Raw genomic sequence first — 17900 nt, forward strand, 5'->3', positions numbered from 1 at the left:
CCCCTCCAGCACCCGCCCATCCTCGACACCGAGCCCCGCCCCCCGCCGCAAGCCCCGCCCCGCCGGGCACGCGCCCCGCCCCTTCCCGCCGAGCCTCGCCCCTCAGGCGGGCCGCCCCGCCCGCGAGGCTCCCCAGGCCCCGCCCCCTGCTCGCGCCGCCGCGCGCCGCCCCCGCCCGCGGCCGGAGCGCGGGGCTGGGCGCGGGGCTCGGCGCGGCGCCGGGCGGCCGCGGCCATGGTGGAACGCGGGGACGAGGCGCCGCTGCTCTTCTGGGCCGAGGGCCCCGCCGTGTCGGCGCCGCCGCCCGCCGCCGAGGCCAGCGGGGTCGGCGGGCGGCGGCGGCAGCTCGGCGGCGGCTGGAGCGCGGCGCCGTGGGACGGAGGCGCGGGGCCGGCGGAGGCGGCGGCGGCGCCGCGAGCGGAGGCGGAGGAGGACCAGATCGTGGCCGTCTTCGTGGTCACCTTCGACCCCCGCACGGGTGAGGGGCGCGGCGGGCCGGGACGGAGCCCTGCGGCGGCCGGGCCTGGGGCTCCCGGGGCCGCCGGCGGAGCGGGGATGCGGGCGGCGGCGGGGTGGGCGCGGGTCCTCCTGCCACCGGGAGCGCTCCCCGCGCTGCCCCTGCGAGTGGAGGGTGCGGGGCGTGGGGGGTGCTGCTGTGATCCCCATCCCGCCGAGAAGAACTTCCCGACGGCAGCGAGGCGCCGCTCCGAGCAGAGCTCTGCCTGGCGCCGGGGAGCGGGACAGGGGACCTGGGAACGGCGCTGGGACACGGGACAGGGATCCTGGGAACAGCCCCGGGACACCCTCTGCGCCGCACGTGGCATCCAGGCTGCTGGGGAGCACCAACCTGTTGGCAGCATCTCTGGAGCGTTCTTCTGTGTCCATGAGGGGCGTCAGTCTGGCAGGTGCACAGGGCATAGAATCATAGAATAGAATCATAGAATCATTAAGGTTGGAAAAGACCTCTAAGATCATCCAGTCCAACCATCAGCCCAACCCCATCATGCCCACTAAACCATGTCCAAAAGTGCCACGTCTACACATTTTTCGAGCCCCTCCAGGGTTGGAGACTCCCCACTGCCCTGGGCAGCCTCTGCCAGGGCTTCACCACACTTTCTACAAAGAAATGTTTCCTAATATCCAGTCTAAACCTCCCCTGGCACAACGTGAGGCCATTTCCTCTTGTCCTCTCCTTTTCCAGGTGCGATCAGGGAAGAGGGCGCAGCCAGAGGCCCAAGACTCTTCCCTGACAGCCCCCAGCAAACAGAAGCTCCACGCTGCCAGTCCCCCTCCAGCCATTTCTCTCCCACTTGACCCTGGAAACTGGACGCATGGACAGAGGGGACTGGCCAGGCTGGGGGTCAGGGCGATGCTGGGATCCCTCACCACCCCAGGGGCTGCGCCTGCCCTCACCAGGCGCACGGACTTGAGGGGAGCAGGGAGTGGCGCATCCCCCCCCCTCCTCCCCGCTGTCCTTTTTGCCCCTCTGCAGCCCCCACAGCCCCTTGGGTGCCCCAGCAGCCCCTGCTGCCTCCACAGCCCCTGCTGCTCCCACTGACCCACTGCCCCCTTGCAGCCCTTGCTGCCCCACCGCCGCCCAGCGCGTACCCTCCTACAGCCCCCGCAGCTCCACGCAGCCCCCAGTGCTCCCCTACGGCTCAGCTGTGCGGGTTTTGGTGACCTGTGTGTTGAGAGGCTGGCCTCTGGTGGGATCTCTTTGGATTGCTGCAATCCAGGTACAGGGAACGTGCTTACTAAATCGTGTTTTCCACATCCGTCTTCCCCGACACTGTCGGACTTTGGTGTTGCATCGTTTCTTTTACTGACAGAGCTTATTAATTTCAAGTCTGCGAATCAGTGTTTCAGAAAACACCTTAACTTTGTTTCCTCAGTCTTGCGGCTCTCGTGGTATCCATGTAACAGGATGTTAGGGCGCAGGCAGAAAGGTAGCACCTGCCCTGTGTCTGTTAACAGAAGGCTGATGTCTCCCAGGGCAGTTTGTTGGGTCTTAAGGCTACCTGGCGCCAGCCAGGATTGGATTGGAGCATAAACTGATGGTCTTGGTAAGAAGAGAAAGTTTAGGAAGTGGCTTGGGAGATGCAGGAGCCTGTTTGCCTCCAGATCTGGGAGCGAGCTCCTCTTTCTTCTATAGACAGACACTTCTTGGCAAATCTGTAGCAATTACACTGGAACAGGAAAGAGCATAGTGGAAGGGAGAGCTGAAAAAGCAGTTGTAACTACTGTCATGCTCACAAGAGGGCCCTGAAAGTGAAATCTGAATCCAGGTCTTGAACTAAAAATCCCAAGGAAGTACTGAAAAGAACAGGGCCTCAAGTGCACTGGATCAGGTTGTCTAGAGAAGAGGATGCCCCATCCCTGGAGGTGTTCAAGGCAAGGTTGGATGAGGCTTTGAGCAACCTGATCTAGTAGAAGGTGTCCCTGCCCATGGCAGGGAGATTGAAACTGGGTGATCTTTAAGGTCCCTTCTGACCCAAACCATTCCATGATTTTATTAAATGCTCACTGCCAAACAGCATGGCCACTGTGTCCTGAAACGCTAAAGGGCTTTGGAGAAGTTAAGTGTTCCATGCTGCACCAGAGAGAGGTGTCTTGACTCTAGAGGTCAGAGACTCTTGACTCATCAAAATCCAAAATGAGATTGGATGTCATCTTTACAACAGGAGGTGGAAAGGGAACATGTTTCTCATAAGTATCCAAAACATGGAAGAGTCCAGATGACAGCAGCAACAGCAGGTTGTCTTTCAATTTGTCATTCAATCTGAGAGCATATGTCTTCTATGAAATAGTGAGATTTTCTTGGTTGGCAGAAAGCTGAGCTTTATCAGGAGTTTGTCTGAACCAGCTGTTGCTTTGAATGAAGACCAGGGAAAGTTGGGAAACAGCTCTTTTCACATCTGATGTGCAGTTAATGCTGGGTGTCATCAGCCTTGGAGTTGTCTGTCAAGTCCAGGAAGATTCAGCCTCCTACTGCTACTCATCTCTGATGCTGAATGTGAGGAACATGATAGGACTGTGTCAAACATACCAACAAACGTCAGCTTCACAGATGAAAGTCAGAATGCCCTGTGGAGGATGTGGACTTGAAAGAAAGATCTTAAGGCTGCAGTGGTGTAATCTAGCTAGGATCAGATATGGGAAGATAGAGGAACTGCTGGGTCAACCACATCAGATGACTTGAAGGACTTATTTAAATGTTCTCTGGTCCTTGTGTGTGATTTAAAGGATATCATTCAGTCAGCGTCTGAGGTGGAAATCTGCTTGATCCTGCCTGGGGAAAGCACAACAAGGAGGCTTTCCTTTGGTGGCTTGCGTAGGCCTGTGAAAGGCAGAATTTCTGGTGGTGGCTGAGAGGTTGATTATGCCAGGTAATGTCTGTTCAAATAGAGGAACATTTGGGTGAGAGATGTTTTGCTGTAGAAGAATGAGATGGTTAATATGTTAATAAAAAATGTAACAGCTTTTCTTCTAGAATTTAGAAGAGCTTGAAGCAGACAAGCTCAGTGTATCTAGCAGTTGCATGGTGATGGGTTCACAAAGGTAGGTTATGGAGTTGCTGGGCCACTATTACAGTTCTGCTGTGTCTGGTTCTCTGCTGATGTTTGTGTGAGAGGCCAAATATAAGTGTCAGCTTCTAAATCGATGGTGCTGTCCCCACCTCCACCACTGTGAACCCTGTGGCACTTGAGAAGGAGCTCTTATCACTACCATTACAAAGATGGCTCTTGCTCTAATGCAGATTAGTGTAAATCAAGTACAGCGTGGTGGCAGCCCAGAGCCAACAATGCCATCTTCTCCTTGCTCCATGCCCTTTGGCAGTCCCCTCCTTCAAGGGAATGACCAGCTGGGAATGCTCTGACACTTTGAAAAGCATCAGCACCAGGTGTGCACAAACACTGGCCCTTAAAAAGCACAGTCAAAAGAGGCTTTAAGAAGGCTGCAGAATTTTCTGGTAGTAGTATTCTCTTGGGCAGGCGGTACCAGAAGACCCAAGACCAGCAATGGGGATGCATGTGTTAGGTGTGACCTGCTTCGCATTAGACTTGAGCACACGTACTTTCCAGGACTCAGACTTGTCTTGGGTAAAGCAAATGAAAAAAAATAGAATGAGAAATTTTGCTTTGGGAAGGAGATAAAGGACGATGAAGCAAAATCTATGACCACATCAACTTTGTCAGGTTAGAATAGTCAAAAAGAAGCTGAACCTTTGTAGCCCTTTTTCTGTGAAGGAGATGATGATGATCAACCTTGTCCTACACAGTCTGTTGGCTGAAAGGGTGATGCAAGTAATGGGGGGAAATGAGGAGGCAAGAGAGGGAAGTAATCCATTTTGCAGAAGAGAACATGCAAGTATTCTGGTTTTCTGTCCTGCATTTCTTCCATGCAGGAAATGGAGCTGGGTCACACTTCATGCTTCTCATGTCCTGGTACAACATGGTAGCATTGTGCAGTGGGGGACCCTAAAGATGCTGAGAAACATCTGATGGTGAGGAGGGCCAGGTGATGACCCCCAAATGCTAGTGCCACCAGTCATTTCTGTAAGGGGAGAGAAAATACAAGAGAAAGAACATCCTTAACTTTGCACACCAGAAACTGAATGTGCTGTATCTGACCTGTCTGGGAGATAGCTCCCAAGAGATTTCCAGATCTGCAGATTTGGCTCTCAGCAAAACCTCTCATTGACTTTCTAATGCTGAGTGAACTCTCACTTGAAAAGTTTCCTGTGTGTACAAGAGCTGCTTTCTGCATGGGGAAGGGCAATGCTTCCTGTTTTTCTACAACATTGCTCCGTCCTCTGGTTCCTCAGGCAGGCTGGCAGTCGCTATCACATCTGAGTGAAGTCTCGCCTTTGTTTGTTCTCCTGTTTCACCAGACTGACTTTCTTTTTTTTTTTTATCCCTGCGTGTGTTCTCCAACTGCCACGTTGCCCATTGGTTCAGAGGGCAAGGTGACGTGCGGAGCTGCCAGGAGCACAGGTGTGGGTCGCTTGTGACAGATCCTAGAAAGAAAAAATTAGCTGTTTGACATGAGAGTTTGTTTTGTGGTTATGTGTAGGGTAGGGATCTGTGTCAAGGTGTCTTTTTCTTACTTATTGCTGCAGAACGGACAATATTTGGGCTGTATACTCTTCAGCACCTCCATAGTGAGAGTATTATACCCGACAGCAGTGTTTGTGACTAAACTGAACAGAGTCAAATGGTTTCCCTTGCTTGATGACGTTCTTGCATATTGATCTATTAATCTATAGGTAATGACCAGTAAGTGATTCTCTGCGATGCAAGACTTAAAAGCGGATCTGACCTTAACCACAATTTTATGGTTAAGAGGCAACAGTCTTAAGAGTTGACTTCCTCACTCTTTCAAGGAGGGATCTTGTGCCTTTAAAAAGAAAATCAAACACACGCACACAAAACCCTGAACAACAAAAGCCAACTTCTATATATAATATGCAAAACCTACAGGGGACCGTGCAGGCTAACATGATGTCACTGGCTTTCTCTGCCAGCCTTTCACACGCCGCAGAAGTGAAGGCGCTTTACAGCAAAGCTCTGTGGTTTCATGTGTGATTGCACAGAGCTGTGCTTGGGGTCACGAGGCTGCCACTGCTCCCCAGCCAGCCCAGCTCTGCGGGAGAGGTCTGCTTGTCGACTAGAAGTGGTTAGTTGGATGCCAAACCTCTCCTGTTGCCACGTTTAATGCTATTCTGTTTTTTGGAGTCCTTGCCAGGCAGGGTTGGGGGGAGGCCTGCTGAATACCTCCATCTATGTGAGAAGAAAAATAGCCTCTTTAAATGTTAGTAGCTAAGCCAAATTCCCATGCGAGAGTGCATGAATATACTTGTGCAATATGAGTAATGACGTGACAGGCTTCAGAAATGAGGCTTCATATTTAAATATCTCTTAAAAGACTTGGCTGAGCGTAAGGCCCTTCCAAACATACACTGTCCGCAAGCACAGATGGGATGCTTACCCCAAAGGGTGGTGGAAGGAGTGTACCAGAGAAAGCATTGTCAGGGTGCATCTGCCATTGCATTATACTGAAGAGTGCTTGTTTGCTTTGTTGTTAAAATGAAGTCACATTACTTCAAATGCTGTTGCTATGGCTAACAGGGAACAGGAACTCAAAGGATAGACCTGGAGTACATCTCGGTGCAGTGGGAGTGTCCAGATGAAGTGCTGCCATGGGAAAGCCTGAGATGGCCCTCTATTTTCGTCCATGGTAAACTTGCGAATGGCAGGGCAGGACTTCATCAGCTTTAGGGACTGTTTGTGATTTCTCTAATACATGTTCCAGGATGAGACTCCTTAGGTGGCCTTTTCCACTGAACAACTGCATGCTTTCTGGCCAGGTTGGCAGGTGACAAATGTTCACTAATCTTGATGTAGCTTGTAATTATGTGGGTTTTTTTTTCCTGGTTATTCCAGCATGCACAAACAATTTGCAGTACTTGGATCACCTCAGCCTCCATATAAAGCTACAGCTAACTCCTGTCTTAAACTAAAGATGAGAGATTCAAGGGAGAAGTAGTGATGATTGGGATGCTGGCTTAGGGCTTCCTGTTTGATCAGCCCTACTGAGCATAACCCAAGGAGGATATTGATGGTGGTATGAGCTGTCACAGAAACTCATCCTGAAGAGCAGTAGTCTATATTTTGAGTTCTTTCTATATCAGATGCTCATGTAGACAGCCTGAATGGAACAGCTGATCCACTGTCAGATAAAATGGTAGCTGCTCTGCCATCAAGCCCACAACATAGCACTAGCTTCAGAAAAGTCTCCAGAAGTTCTGCAATACCTGGGTGTTTTGCTGCAGCAAGTAATGTTTGCAAGAGGTGTGTGGAGTACAGTATGCCAGCTACTGTCTGTGACAATTTAGGAGTTCTGGAGTTATGTTAGTGTGCTGTTACTGGTATCCCAGTGATGTAAAAGCAACAACCTGCTGTTGCTGGGTGTTTGCCCTTTGGAAGTGATGACTGTCTCCAACTTTACCAAAATAAATTTGCTTCTTTGCAGGCAACATGGTGGAATGGTGTTTGCCCCAAGATATTGATTTGGAAGGTGTGGAATTCAAATCCATGGCAAGTGGGTCCCACAAAATCCAGTCAGATTTCATGTGAGTATGTCTGAGCTATCTTACTTCTTGTCTCTTAGCTGTACATGTATACCACCAGCCTATAATTCAGAACATGAAAGAAAAATACCATCTATGAAGTTAAGTTCCCACATAAATGTGCTGCTAAACTGTATCTAGTGGAGCCAAAGATACTCTTCAGATACTTTTTACTTCCTATCAAGTACCAGCTGGCTGTGTGGGATCTGCTGTATGACAGCTTTGACTGTGGAGGTCAAGTGGTGAACGGGGCAGGCCATCTTCTCAGTGGTGTGCGAATTTTAATGGCTTTTGGGCAAATCACACTGCACTGCTGCTATCAAGAATGTCAGCAGAGGCTTAAGGTGAAGGGGAAATCACTTTTAGTCAGGAATAACAGTTACTTTCTCAAAGGCAATGTGTATTGAATGCTTGCACTCAGCTAGATTATGCTTCAATGTGCTGGCACCAAAAATGTGAGTAGGTAGCTAGGCTATACTCACAACTTTGTGCATTGCAGGCGTTTCTTCCTTAGAAGGGCACTCACTGACTGGGTCCTGCATCCTCTGTTAGTCTTCCTTCCAAGTTCTTTCCTTTCCTGTGTTCCTTACTAGCCTGAGACATGGCTGGTGGGGGCTTTAGTGGTAGAAGCAGTGAGACCTCTTCCCTTAAATGTCTTGTCTTGTTCCTGAGAAGGCTAGGACACGCAAGGTTTGCCCTCATCCCTTCAAGTAGCAGGGTGGAATTTCAGGGGGTTCCTGAAAGAAAGAACTGTGTTGCCAGTGAGCATATGTAGCAGTCAATTGCCTTTATCTCTTCCCCTTCCCTCTTTTTAATGTTACCCTGTCTGTCAAATGTTTGTCCGTAGTTATTTCCGGAAAGGACTCTGTTTTGGCCTGGCCTGCTTTGCCAACATGCCTGTGGAGAGTGAGTTAGAGCGTGGTGCCCGTATGAAGTCTGTGGGGATTCTTTCCCCTTCCTACACCCTGCTTTATAGGTACATGCACTTCCTGGAGAACCAGGTCAGGTAAGTTCTTTTGAGAATGAGACTGGCCACTCCCTACCTGGGAGAGGTTATATTGCTTCGACGGAGAGCAGTTTTAGGCACGAGAAAGAATTTGGCTACAATGCTGAGCTGTGTTTTCCTTAAATGACTGCTTTTCCAGAAAGAGTTACAGGTTCACAATGGGAAGGAAACAAGCGACGGATTAGCAACAGTCTGTTAATTGATAACAGGCTAGTCAGATGCTATCCAAACCCTACTTATTTTGCAGGGACATAAGTGTCAAGGGGAGAGTTGAGAGGACAAGAGGTTCCCCTTTTCTCCTTCTGAAAATCTACTTACTAAGGGCTCACAGAAAGCTTCTAATCATTTGATGGTTATCCTGGCTAGGTGTGTGCCTCAGCTATGGGGAGCAGGCCTGGAGGGGAAAATGGTGATGGTAGAAGGGAAAGCCGTTCCTATCTGAGCATATTTTAAGACAGGATCGTTCCTATGTGTACATCAGGTTGCTGTCTGCTTCAGTTCCGCCCCTGTTCTCTGGCTGCACTGAAAGCTGGTGTTTCCTGGCACTGTGGCTGCCCTCCTGGATAAGTCTGTGCAACTGAGGCACTCAGAGCTCCTTTGCAAGCTAGGAAAGCAGATGTTGGCTTGGGGCAAGGCACTAATTAAGCCTGGAGACACTATAGATCTCTCCTTTCTTCCTTTCTTTTCCAGACACCAGCTGGAGATGCCAGGGCACTACTCCCATCTAGAGGCGTTCTACGATGACAAGAAAGGAGTTCTCCCTGATAGCAAGGGCACCCCCACCTCTCAGCAACCTGTCCACTGGCTGCCATCCATCCACAGATACATGTACCCAGAGATGAAGGTGAGGCAGGGGCTCTGAGACTTGTAGGAATGAGCAGTGTGCTGCTGCTTCTTGTTGGTGGCGCATACTTCTTTATGTAAGCAGTCACTCCAGTGCTTTGCAGGCTGCTTTAGATAAGATTTTGTTACTTGGACTGTTACAAGCTGCAGTTCTCTGTCATTGCTGCGTGCTGGTCTTGCTCTCACATTTAGACTTAGCATCTGTGCATTTGTCCCTGTTTCACCTCTGAGCTGTTTTCTTCCTTTTCCCTCCACCTGCAGATCACACACCCTGCTGGCTGTATGTCTCAGTTCATCAAATTCTTTGGTGAGCAGATCCTTGTCCTCTGGAAGTTTGCCCTGCTGCGCAAGCGCATATTGATATTTTCACCGCCCCCAGTTGGAGTTGTCTGCTATAGAGGTATGTTTCCAGGGACACTGCAGAGCTCTGATCTAGTAGGCTGAAGCACCATAGAAATGCCTGTGGGTAATGGAGGGATAGACGTCATGCAGGTCTTCAAAATCCATTGCAACCATTCTTTGTGAAGACACTGCTCAGCCCATATTTGCCCATTTCCTACAAAACGCTTTACTTCAGGCCTTTTGGGCCAAGACAGACCTGGCACTATTAAATACAGCTTCTGTCAACACAGGAAAACAAAAGTGCTTAATGAATTTGTGGAATCTAGAACATGGAATTCCTATGAAAGAACTGATTATTTCTTATCTGAAATGGGATGTCCCTACTTGAGAGGTACTGGTGTTCAGGGGCATTTCAAAGCTCTAACCATTGTTTTCACAGAAGTGTGCAGAAGAGCTGGGTCAGCAGGGTTAAGAATGCTCTTGTGGGAGTACTGAAAGCATCTCAGGATGTACTTCTCTTGTCCACAGTGTATTGCTGCTGTTGCCTTGCCAATGTTTCTCTGCCTGGTCTTGGAGGAACTGTTCCAGAGTCCAAACCGTTCTTCTATGTGAATGTGGCAGACATAGAAATGCTGGAGACCGAAGTATCATACGTAGCATGTAAGTACGATGGATTAGGCCTGACATTTTTAACTTTAAGCAGCGAAATGTCTTGAGACACCAGACTATGGAATAAAACTGTTGAGAAATAGGATGCGCATGGAATGACTAACTATGAAAGCAGGAGAGGAAAGTCTGGTCTGCTGGGAAAGCAACGTGCTGCTCTGAAAATCTTCTCTGATTTTGGCAGGTACAACAGAAAAGATCTTTGAGGAGAAACGGGATCTCTATGATGTCTATGTGGACAACCAGAATGTGAAAACACATCATGAGCATCTGCAGCCACTCCTGAAAATTAACAATGCGGACAAGGAGAAGTACCGACGTCTCAATGACCAGAGGTAATGATAGACATCTGGGTGGTCCTGGTCTGGATAGGAGAACAGTGCGATGTGGGATAAAGAGGACACTGCTCCTTTGTACTTTCCTTCTTGTCTTGGTGTTCTCAAAGTTTCCTACCACATTCGATTCATCTCTCTGAGATTCTGGTTCTGCTGCGGCTGACTGGTATGAGAGTCCCTGGGCACTCTGCACATATACAACTATCCTGCCAGTGAGCTGATGGAGCAGACAGAGGGCAGGAAGAGAAGCAGAGTTTGTGACTCACCACTGGTTCTCTGCTGATCAGTCGCAGAAATGAAAACACAGCCTGATTTCTAGTCCAGTGCCTTATAAAGACTACCGTATTGCCTCATATATCAGGGCAATGGTGTTGACCTCACTGGTCTCAAAGAAATGGTTGTGCAGTTTTTAGTTGTGGTCTTTGTCTTCTCTTAATGCCTTGAGGCTTGCTGTAGGTCTGTGCATTTAATATGTCTCCCTTTTCTCAGGCAGATGTTAATGTATTCTCAAGAAGTGGGTGAGGATTGTAGCTCCTGTGAAGAGGACCTTTTCATCTTGTGAGTGGCTACCTCTAATACTTAGTTGGTTGCTGTTAGGTTTAAGGAGCCTCCTTCACTGATTTCATATTGCTGTGGTTTGGCGTATTATGAAATACTATGGTTAATGTAATTCCATTGTCAGCTCTCTTCCTCTAGGGATCCAAGAACCAAACTGCCTCTTCCTCTTCAGGTCGTTTTCCTTTCAGTTTGAGAAGCCAAGTGCAGCAATATTAGTCTCTACTAGGGCCTCTGAAGTGCTGCAAGGGAGAAGGGAATTTTAAAAACACCATTAGAAATGCAAGAATCCCCTCCCCCTCCCATTTTCAAAAACATAGACACCATAGGACTTTTCATGCTAGAACATTTGGCTCAGGAAAAGACAGTGTCTGTGGGAAGCAGGTACTGTACCATGCTGGGGGAGGTACAGTGTGGAGATAAGACTTGCATGTGAAGGATTGGCCCATTGGTGTGGCTGGTTTTGTACTTGGCAAACAGAGGAACCAGAACGGGGTGTAGAGCGAGGTATGGAATCAGATGAAAATCGCACCTCTACCACCTTCGATGCCTGTTGCTATTGTTCACAGTCTGCAGCAGGTGAGAAGTAATGAGCTGAAACTTTGCGAAGGGCTGTCGGGGCACAGCTCTGATTTTTGAGCTGCATAGATGCAGTCGAAGCTCTTTCTGAACAGACTTGAATGTTCCTAGGAAAGCAGTAGGTAAGAAGTAGCTCTCAGTGCTGTGTTCTGTACCAGCAGTGGAGTAGGTATTTACCCAGTGCCTTACTAGATGGATGACAACACTGTTTTCTCCTTTGCAGTGTGGGAGCTATAGGTCTGATGTACCCACTTGATTACCACGAAGTACACATTAACTGATAAGGCGGCTTCTTCTGAAGAGTGAAATGCCTGCCATAAATCAGACAGACAGAAGCACTGCTGTAAATTAAAAGTTACTGCTTTTTCTCTGTTTATTCTGGGGTCATCCAAAGGGTGGATAGGAAACTACTTTGGACATCACCTAAGAAGGCGGGATCTGTGACTAAAGGTTACATACAGTTCTGGGGCTCTGCTGCCTGTTTGGTAAATATGCTTGGTAAATACCTTTATTTTTGGGGGTCCAATGCCAACATCTAAGCTGACTTTATCCTGTAGGTTTTTCATGGAGCAGAACAACCGCATATTTCAGACGTTGATGGAGGTGTCAGCCAGCCAGGACAAGACACTGACAGCTGACCACGCACGAGGCATGGGCTTGGATCCCCAAGGGGATCGAAGTTTCCTTATGGACTTGCTGGAAGTATACGGCATTGATGTTATGCTGGTCATTGACAACCCTTGCTGCACTTAAACCAAGGGCAAGAGAGATGGGGAGCAAAGATCACTTTTTAAAGTCTACCAGACACTGCTTAAGAGGATCACTGGAACTCACCACAGCCACTGGATGAATCTAATTTTATGTAACTTTATATGGAGAGTATTTATAATTTTAAAACAAAACGTGATTTTATTTTCTCCCCCTCAGCTTCCCAGTGAGTACCTGCTCTAGGTTTTGTTTGGTTTTGTCTCCCTTTCTCTTTTGTTTGGTTTTTTTGGTTTTGTTTAGATAGGACCAGTGGCACCTTTGCACCAGTCCTCATTGTTGCCAGTGATAGCTAGGTTTTGGCCTAGCCTGGATACCTGAGGGCTGAAGACTTCAGGAAAGCACTTTGTCTGATGGGGACCAATGTGAAATGCTGTATCTGAGCTCTCAAGGCTTGACTGGAAAACTCTCACATCATCCCCTCTTTGATTTGGGAACTGAAGAGAGTTTTAGCACAGGCTGTTAGCGGCCCAGTCTCATAAAACGTCTCCTGTCCTACAATGTTTATTGGTGGGGACAGTTAAACCAATGATGAAAAACAGGACTCCTTACAACACCCCTTGCCCAGGTTTTAGCAGCTGAGTGTTGGAAGAAAGCCACCCTTCCTCACCAATGGCAGAAACTTACCAGGGGGTGCTACAGGATCTTATGACATTAACTGGAGTAGCACGGTTTCACTTCCAGCATTTGAGCTGATATAAGCAGTCAGGACTGTACATATCTCATAGCTGGAGAAGAGCGCCATCGCTGTTTAATCCCTCATACCAGTTCCTCTGGTTTTCAGTTAACATCACACCTGCTGTTTAAAGTCTTCAAACCAGCAAGATGGTCTCCCATTTAACAGGGACCAACATCACTGAGCCACTGTGCAGTCATCAGGTTCTCCAGCTTCTGCTCGTATGGTGCTGGGCCAGATTGGGTTGAATAAGATGCTTTAACTAATGTCACTAGCTCTTCCTTTGTAGCAGATTGTACGTGTCAGTACTTTGCTTTAACGTCTGCCCATCCTCCTTTTGTTGAGCAGCTTCAGCACTGCCTGCCACTGTCCTTGGCTTTCAGTGTGAGACAGAGAGCAGCATGTGACCTTTCAGCTGGAACATCTTGGCAGTTTGCAGGAGGTTCCCTTGGAGTGTGGTGTTCTTAACTGGTGCAGCTGCAAGAAGCAATGTCTAACAGCAAGCCTCTTTTTTTTTTTTTTTTCCCCTGGGCAGAGAAGCTGTAGAACCAGATGAACAGCGTTTCCCATTCTTTTGTTGTGGAAAGAATAGGATTCAATTGATGTAGGACCAGTGGTTACCTCCAGGAAGGCTATTCTGATAAAAAGTAATCCCTTCACCGTGTAAAACCCAAAAATGGTACTGTGGGTCTAGGTGTGACACACTGCTTCAGCCAGTAGTAGCATCAGCTTTAAGCTAACTGTTTTTTAAGCTTTTATTTTAAGCTTCTTGAACTGTGGCTATAGGTAATTAGCTGCTGCTGCTACCATAATAAGATTTCGGCACCCTTGGAGCCTTTCTGCAGTTTGTAGAAATGCAAACTGTAGCCAATGTATCCATTTATCCTAGCCTTTCGTAGAATGAGACAGATCTTGAATCTCACCAAAATCTCACCTGCTAATTCTTTCTAAAACAGGTGAAGCAAATATTTTCCAAGTACACCTTCTGTGGATTGTCTCCCTCTGGAAGGAAGGAGGCTGGCATGTCATGCCTAGCTGTGAAGACTGCCTGCAGTAAAGGAGTAGTTTTGCTTGCTGTGGATTCACAGTTTTTAGGTGTGGGATCGGGGGCCTCACAAGGTTTATTGCACAGATGATTGGTATGAGCTTCAGCATATTATGTTCCTGTGATCTGCCTGTCTCTGAGCAGTTGCTCCCCTACCTGCTTTTACAGGACTTTGGATGTTTTTGTACCAGAGAATAACATGCTGCTGCTTGTATTGCCAGTTGCTCACAATTGTAACATAATCATCCTTAGAAGGTTGGGGAAAAAATGGAAAAAGAGGAAAAGCTGGAACTGAATATCATTTAATGGAAAGACCGGTCTCTTTTCCTTAAGAAAAGGCTTTGGTTTTAAATTGACACCTGTAGTATAAAAGTGACTCACACTCTCCATGCTTTTTTTCTAACTTCCACTACAGTTTTCACATGCTGTCTGCAGTGAATACCCCGAGGAAGAATAGCTGGCACTGTATTGCTGTCACTTACTGAACTTCCTCTGGATGTAAAAAAGAAAAAAAGGAATTGAAACTGCTCTCTAGCAATTCTTCCTCTCACTTTCTTGAGGGTTTGCTACATAGCTTAGCTGTGGTCAGCTGCTAATGGCTTTCTGTTCTCTTTGACGTCAATAGTTCTTTTGCTGAACTAAATGGAAACAAACCTTTAATTTGTCATTGAAATTTCACAGCCTTTGCAGTCAGAGGCTTTCTAACACCCTGCATTAAAGTGCTGTGTTCACAAGCTGTCAGAATATCAGGTCTATTAGACAGCACTGCTAGAGCCCACCAAGCAGAACCTCCTGAAATCACTATTTGATGTTTATTAAACCTCTGCTTTCCAGAAACTAGGTCTTCAGTTGCTAGCAGTAGTGTGGGTACAGAAGCATCAAAGTAAGCAAATTACTGTAAAAGTAGCATCCATGCTATATCTCAGCTGGATGGCTAAAGCCTGTTTTGCTTTTCCTTGTAATTCTGCTTCTCTACAGCCTCTCTTGGCAGGTGACTGCTACAAAAGACAGAAAACAGAAAAAAAGACTTCCCTATCTGAACCCTTCCTTGTTTGATTTGCTATGGAAACAACTTTCCACCTGCACTCCCCTTTTCTAATAGACATTGCTTTTATTGTTGTCATGTGAAAAATCCTTGATAAGTGAATACGCAATATAAACAAATGGCTACAGCTTGGGCCACGAGGGTTTATTTGCTAGGCTGTTTTTGTGGGACCAACTTGACTGAATCTTATCTTTCCAGGAGGTTCAATTCAAGGTAAAACAGTTAAGTACATAGTTTTAAAATCCCTTCCTTGGCACTTAGAGTTTCTTTTCTCAATATTAGCAGCTGGAAGGGAGTTACTTGATGGATTTTGAATTAAAATAGGGAGGAAACTGTGGCTGGCCTAAGGCAGGATATTGTTGATTTCTGCAAAAATCCTCTTCTCCATTTGAAGTACTTTGCCTTTACAGTGGTGCCTTTATTTTCATTGGTGTGATGTTGGTCAGTTGCTTCTGATCAGAGCCCTGGCTGAACGGTGGCTATGGTAACCCTGTATATATTCTGTGCCCTTGTAGATAAAGTGATATGTTTCTCTCTTAATACCCAAGTCATAGCACAGCCATTGCCAAGTTCTCAGTTGGTGCTTGCTTGAGTTTAAACAGGAGAACAAGAGCTTCATAGTTGCATTTTAACCCAAGTTGCACGAGAAATGTATGATAAAGTAATGAATTATTACTACCTGTACTATATGGATTGGAGGGTAAAGCTTAGGAGAGAAATAAAAGCTAGGTTTTCAATCTAAACAAGTGATACTATGCCAGACACTTAAATCATACACAAGTCTTTTCACTGCAAGGTTAGGCCAAGCTGCATAGAGCCAAGTACAACTAAGAACTATAATGGATACTAGAAGAGAGGCATTACTGAATTAGAGTTCATCTTTGTCTCAGAGACATGCCAACACCTTATTTTGTAGCATATATGAAGTTACTCCAAGATAACAGAGATAATGGTCATGTCTGTCACAGGACATGAGCTCGCCTATCCAGCATCCTTAAGGACAGAAGAAAGTTCCATCACCTTTTCCAGGGAAAGTAGCTTACTGTGCAGCTTATTCTGTAAAGCAGTGCTACTGTGCTGCTTCTTCCACGTTAAGAACTGCCAAAGTTAATGGGCAAAATATAGGAGCAGCTGTAGCCCTCTCCGTGACACTGCAAGGGACTGGCATGTCTAGGAGGGGGAAGGGCAAGAACACTGTCCTAATGCAAAAGTCCAGGTACAGAGCACGCATACTAACCAAAATTCCCTCATCACCTGTTCAGTGTCTTTCTCAATGACCTGGATGAAGGCATTGAGTGCACCCTTAGCAAGTTTGCAGATGACACTAAGCTGGGTGGAAGTGTCGATCTACTGGAGGGTAGGGAGGCTCTGCAAAGGGATCTGAACAGGCTGGACCGCTGGGCAGAGTCCAATGGCATGAGGTTTAACAAGGCCAAATGCCGGGTCCTGCACTTGGGGCACAACAACCCTGTGCAGTGATACAGACTAGGAGAAGTCTGGCTGGAAAGCTGCCTGGAGGAGAGGGACCTGGGGGTGTTGGTTGACAGCGACTGAACATGAGCCAGCAGTGTGCCCAGGTGGCCAAGAAGGCCAACGACATCCTGGCTTGTATCGGAAACAGCGTGACCAGCAGGTCCAGGGAGGTTATTCTCCCTCTGTACTCGGCACTGGTGAGGCCGCTCCTTGAATCCTGTGTTCAGTTCTGGGCCTCTCACCACAAGAAGGATGTTGAGGCTCTGGAGTGAGTCCAGAGAAGAGCAACGAAGCTGGTGAAGGGGCTGGAGAACAGGCCTTATGAGGAACGGCTGAGAGAGCTGGGGTTGTTTAGCCTGGAGGAGACCAAGGGGAGACCGGAGACCTTATTGCTCTCTCCAGCTACCTGAAAAGAGGTTGTAGAGAAGAGGGAGCTGGCCTTTTTGCACAAGTGACAGGTGATAGGACAAGGGGGAATGGCCTCAAGCTCCGCCAGGGGAGGTTCTGACTGGATATCAGGAAAATGTTTCCCACAGAAAGGGTCATTGGGCACTGGAACAGGCTGCCCCAGGACGTGGTCGAGTCACCATTCCTGGAAGTATTTAAGACGGGTAGACAAGGTGCTCAGGGACATGGTTTAGTGGCAGACAGGAGTGGTTAGATTTGATGATCCAAGAAGTCTTTTTTAACCTGCTGATTCTATGATCGTAACTGTGATTTCTGAGTTAATTGCTGTATCCTTTCTACCTTGTACTCCAACACCCTGCTTCCCCACCCAATGTGAGTGGTCTAGTGATTATGGGAGAAGGCAATGCATTTGTCTTTTGTGAGGGACTGAAACATACTGAATTAACAGAATGACACGCCTGTATAAAAGAGAGTACGAAATGCCTGTGAGCCAGGATTTCAAGTCCTGGTTGATGGAACATGCCATTCGAATGGGAATGCTTGATGGTGGTTAAAATAAGCAGGTGCCTTGGGCTGGTCCATCATTAGGTTGTTATCCTTCCTTTTTATTTATGTTACTGTATTTTAAGCCCTTCTAGAATGGCCTGTAAGTTGAAGCCAGGATAAGACTTTTCATGAGTTTTCTACTCCTACATCTACTCCTACATCCTGTACTGGAGTTCATACAAAGAAAGTTGCTTGTCTTGCTGTCAGACAGAAGCTTGAGAACTGAGTCCTTCCTCAACACTGTAGAGAGCAGGTTCAGACCCTGCTTATTTTATGTAATGTTTTCCTCACACCTCCCCTCTGAATGCTGCAACTCAGAGGACTAGAACCACTCCATACTGGAAGACGTCTGAATTGTAAAGAAAGGGGAGAAAAATTACTTGAATGGTATTTATACATGCTGCTCAGCTTATGCTGAGAGGAATATTTAAATATCAGCCTGTACCTCAGATAATCCTTGGTACTTTTAACATCAGAGCAACATTAA

General features: G+C 47.5%; 1 protein-coding gene across 1 annotated transcript; it reads left to right on the forward strand.

Annotated features, from left to right (window-relative positions):
* Positions 1 to 234: 234 nt before the first annotated feature.
* DENND11 (DENN domain containing 11) lies at positions 235 to 14197 on the forward strand. Its single transcript, XM_069858759.1, has 9 exons — positions 235 to 478; positions 7033 to 7132; positions 7977 to 8135; positions 8826 to 8979; positions 9240 to 9378; positions 9849 to 9980; positions 10171 to 10321; positions 10811 to 10879; positions 12013 to 14197. Exons 1-9 carry the CDS (start codon positions 235 to 237, stop codon positions 12206 to 12208), a joined length of 1344 nt encoding a protein of 447 aa, XP_069714860.1. The 3' UTR covers positions 12209 to 14197.
* Positions 14198 to 17900: the final 3703 nt, after the last annotated feature.

Source organism: Phaenicophaeus curvirostris, chromosome 1 (genome assembly GCF_032191515.1).
Source record: "Phaenicophaeus curvirostris isolate KB17595 chromosome 1, BPBGC_Pcur_1.0, whole genome shotgun sequence".
Lineage (NCBI taxonomy): Eukaryota > Metazoa > Chordata > Aves > Cuculiformes > Cuculidae > Phaenicophaeus > Phaenicophaeus curvirostris.

Excerpts from the sequence above, each read along its gene's own strand:
- DENND11 (XM_069858759.1), top strand. The coding sequence starts at position 235 with ATGGTGGAACGCGGGGACGAGGCGCCGCTGCTCTTCTGGGCCGAGGGC. Across the intron at positions 9,379-9,848 it reads TGGAGTTGTCTGCTATAGAG|TGTATTGCTGCTGTTGCCTT; the intron begins GTATGTTTCCAG and ends TCTTGTCCACAG. Across the intron at positions 9,981-10,170 it reads CGAAGTATCATACGTAGCAT|GTACAACAGAAAAGATCTTT; the intron begins GTAAGTACGATG and ends TGATTTTGGCAG.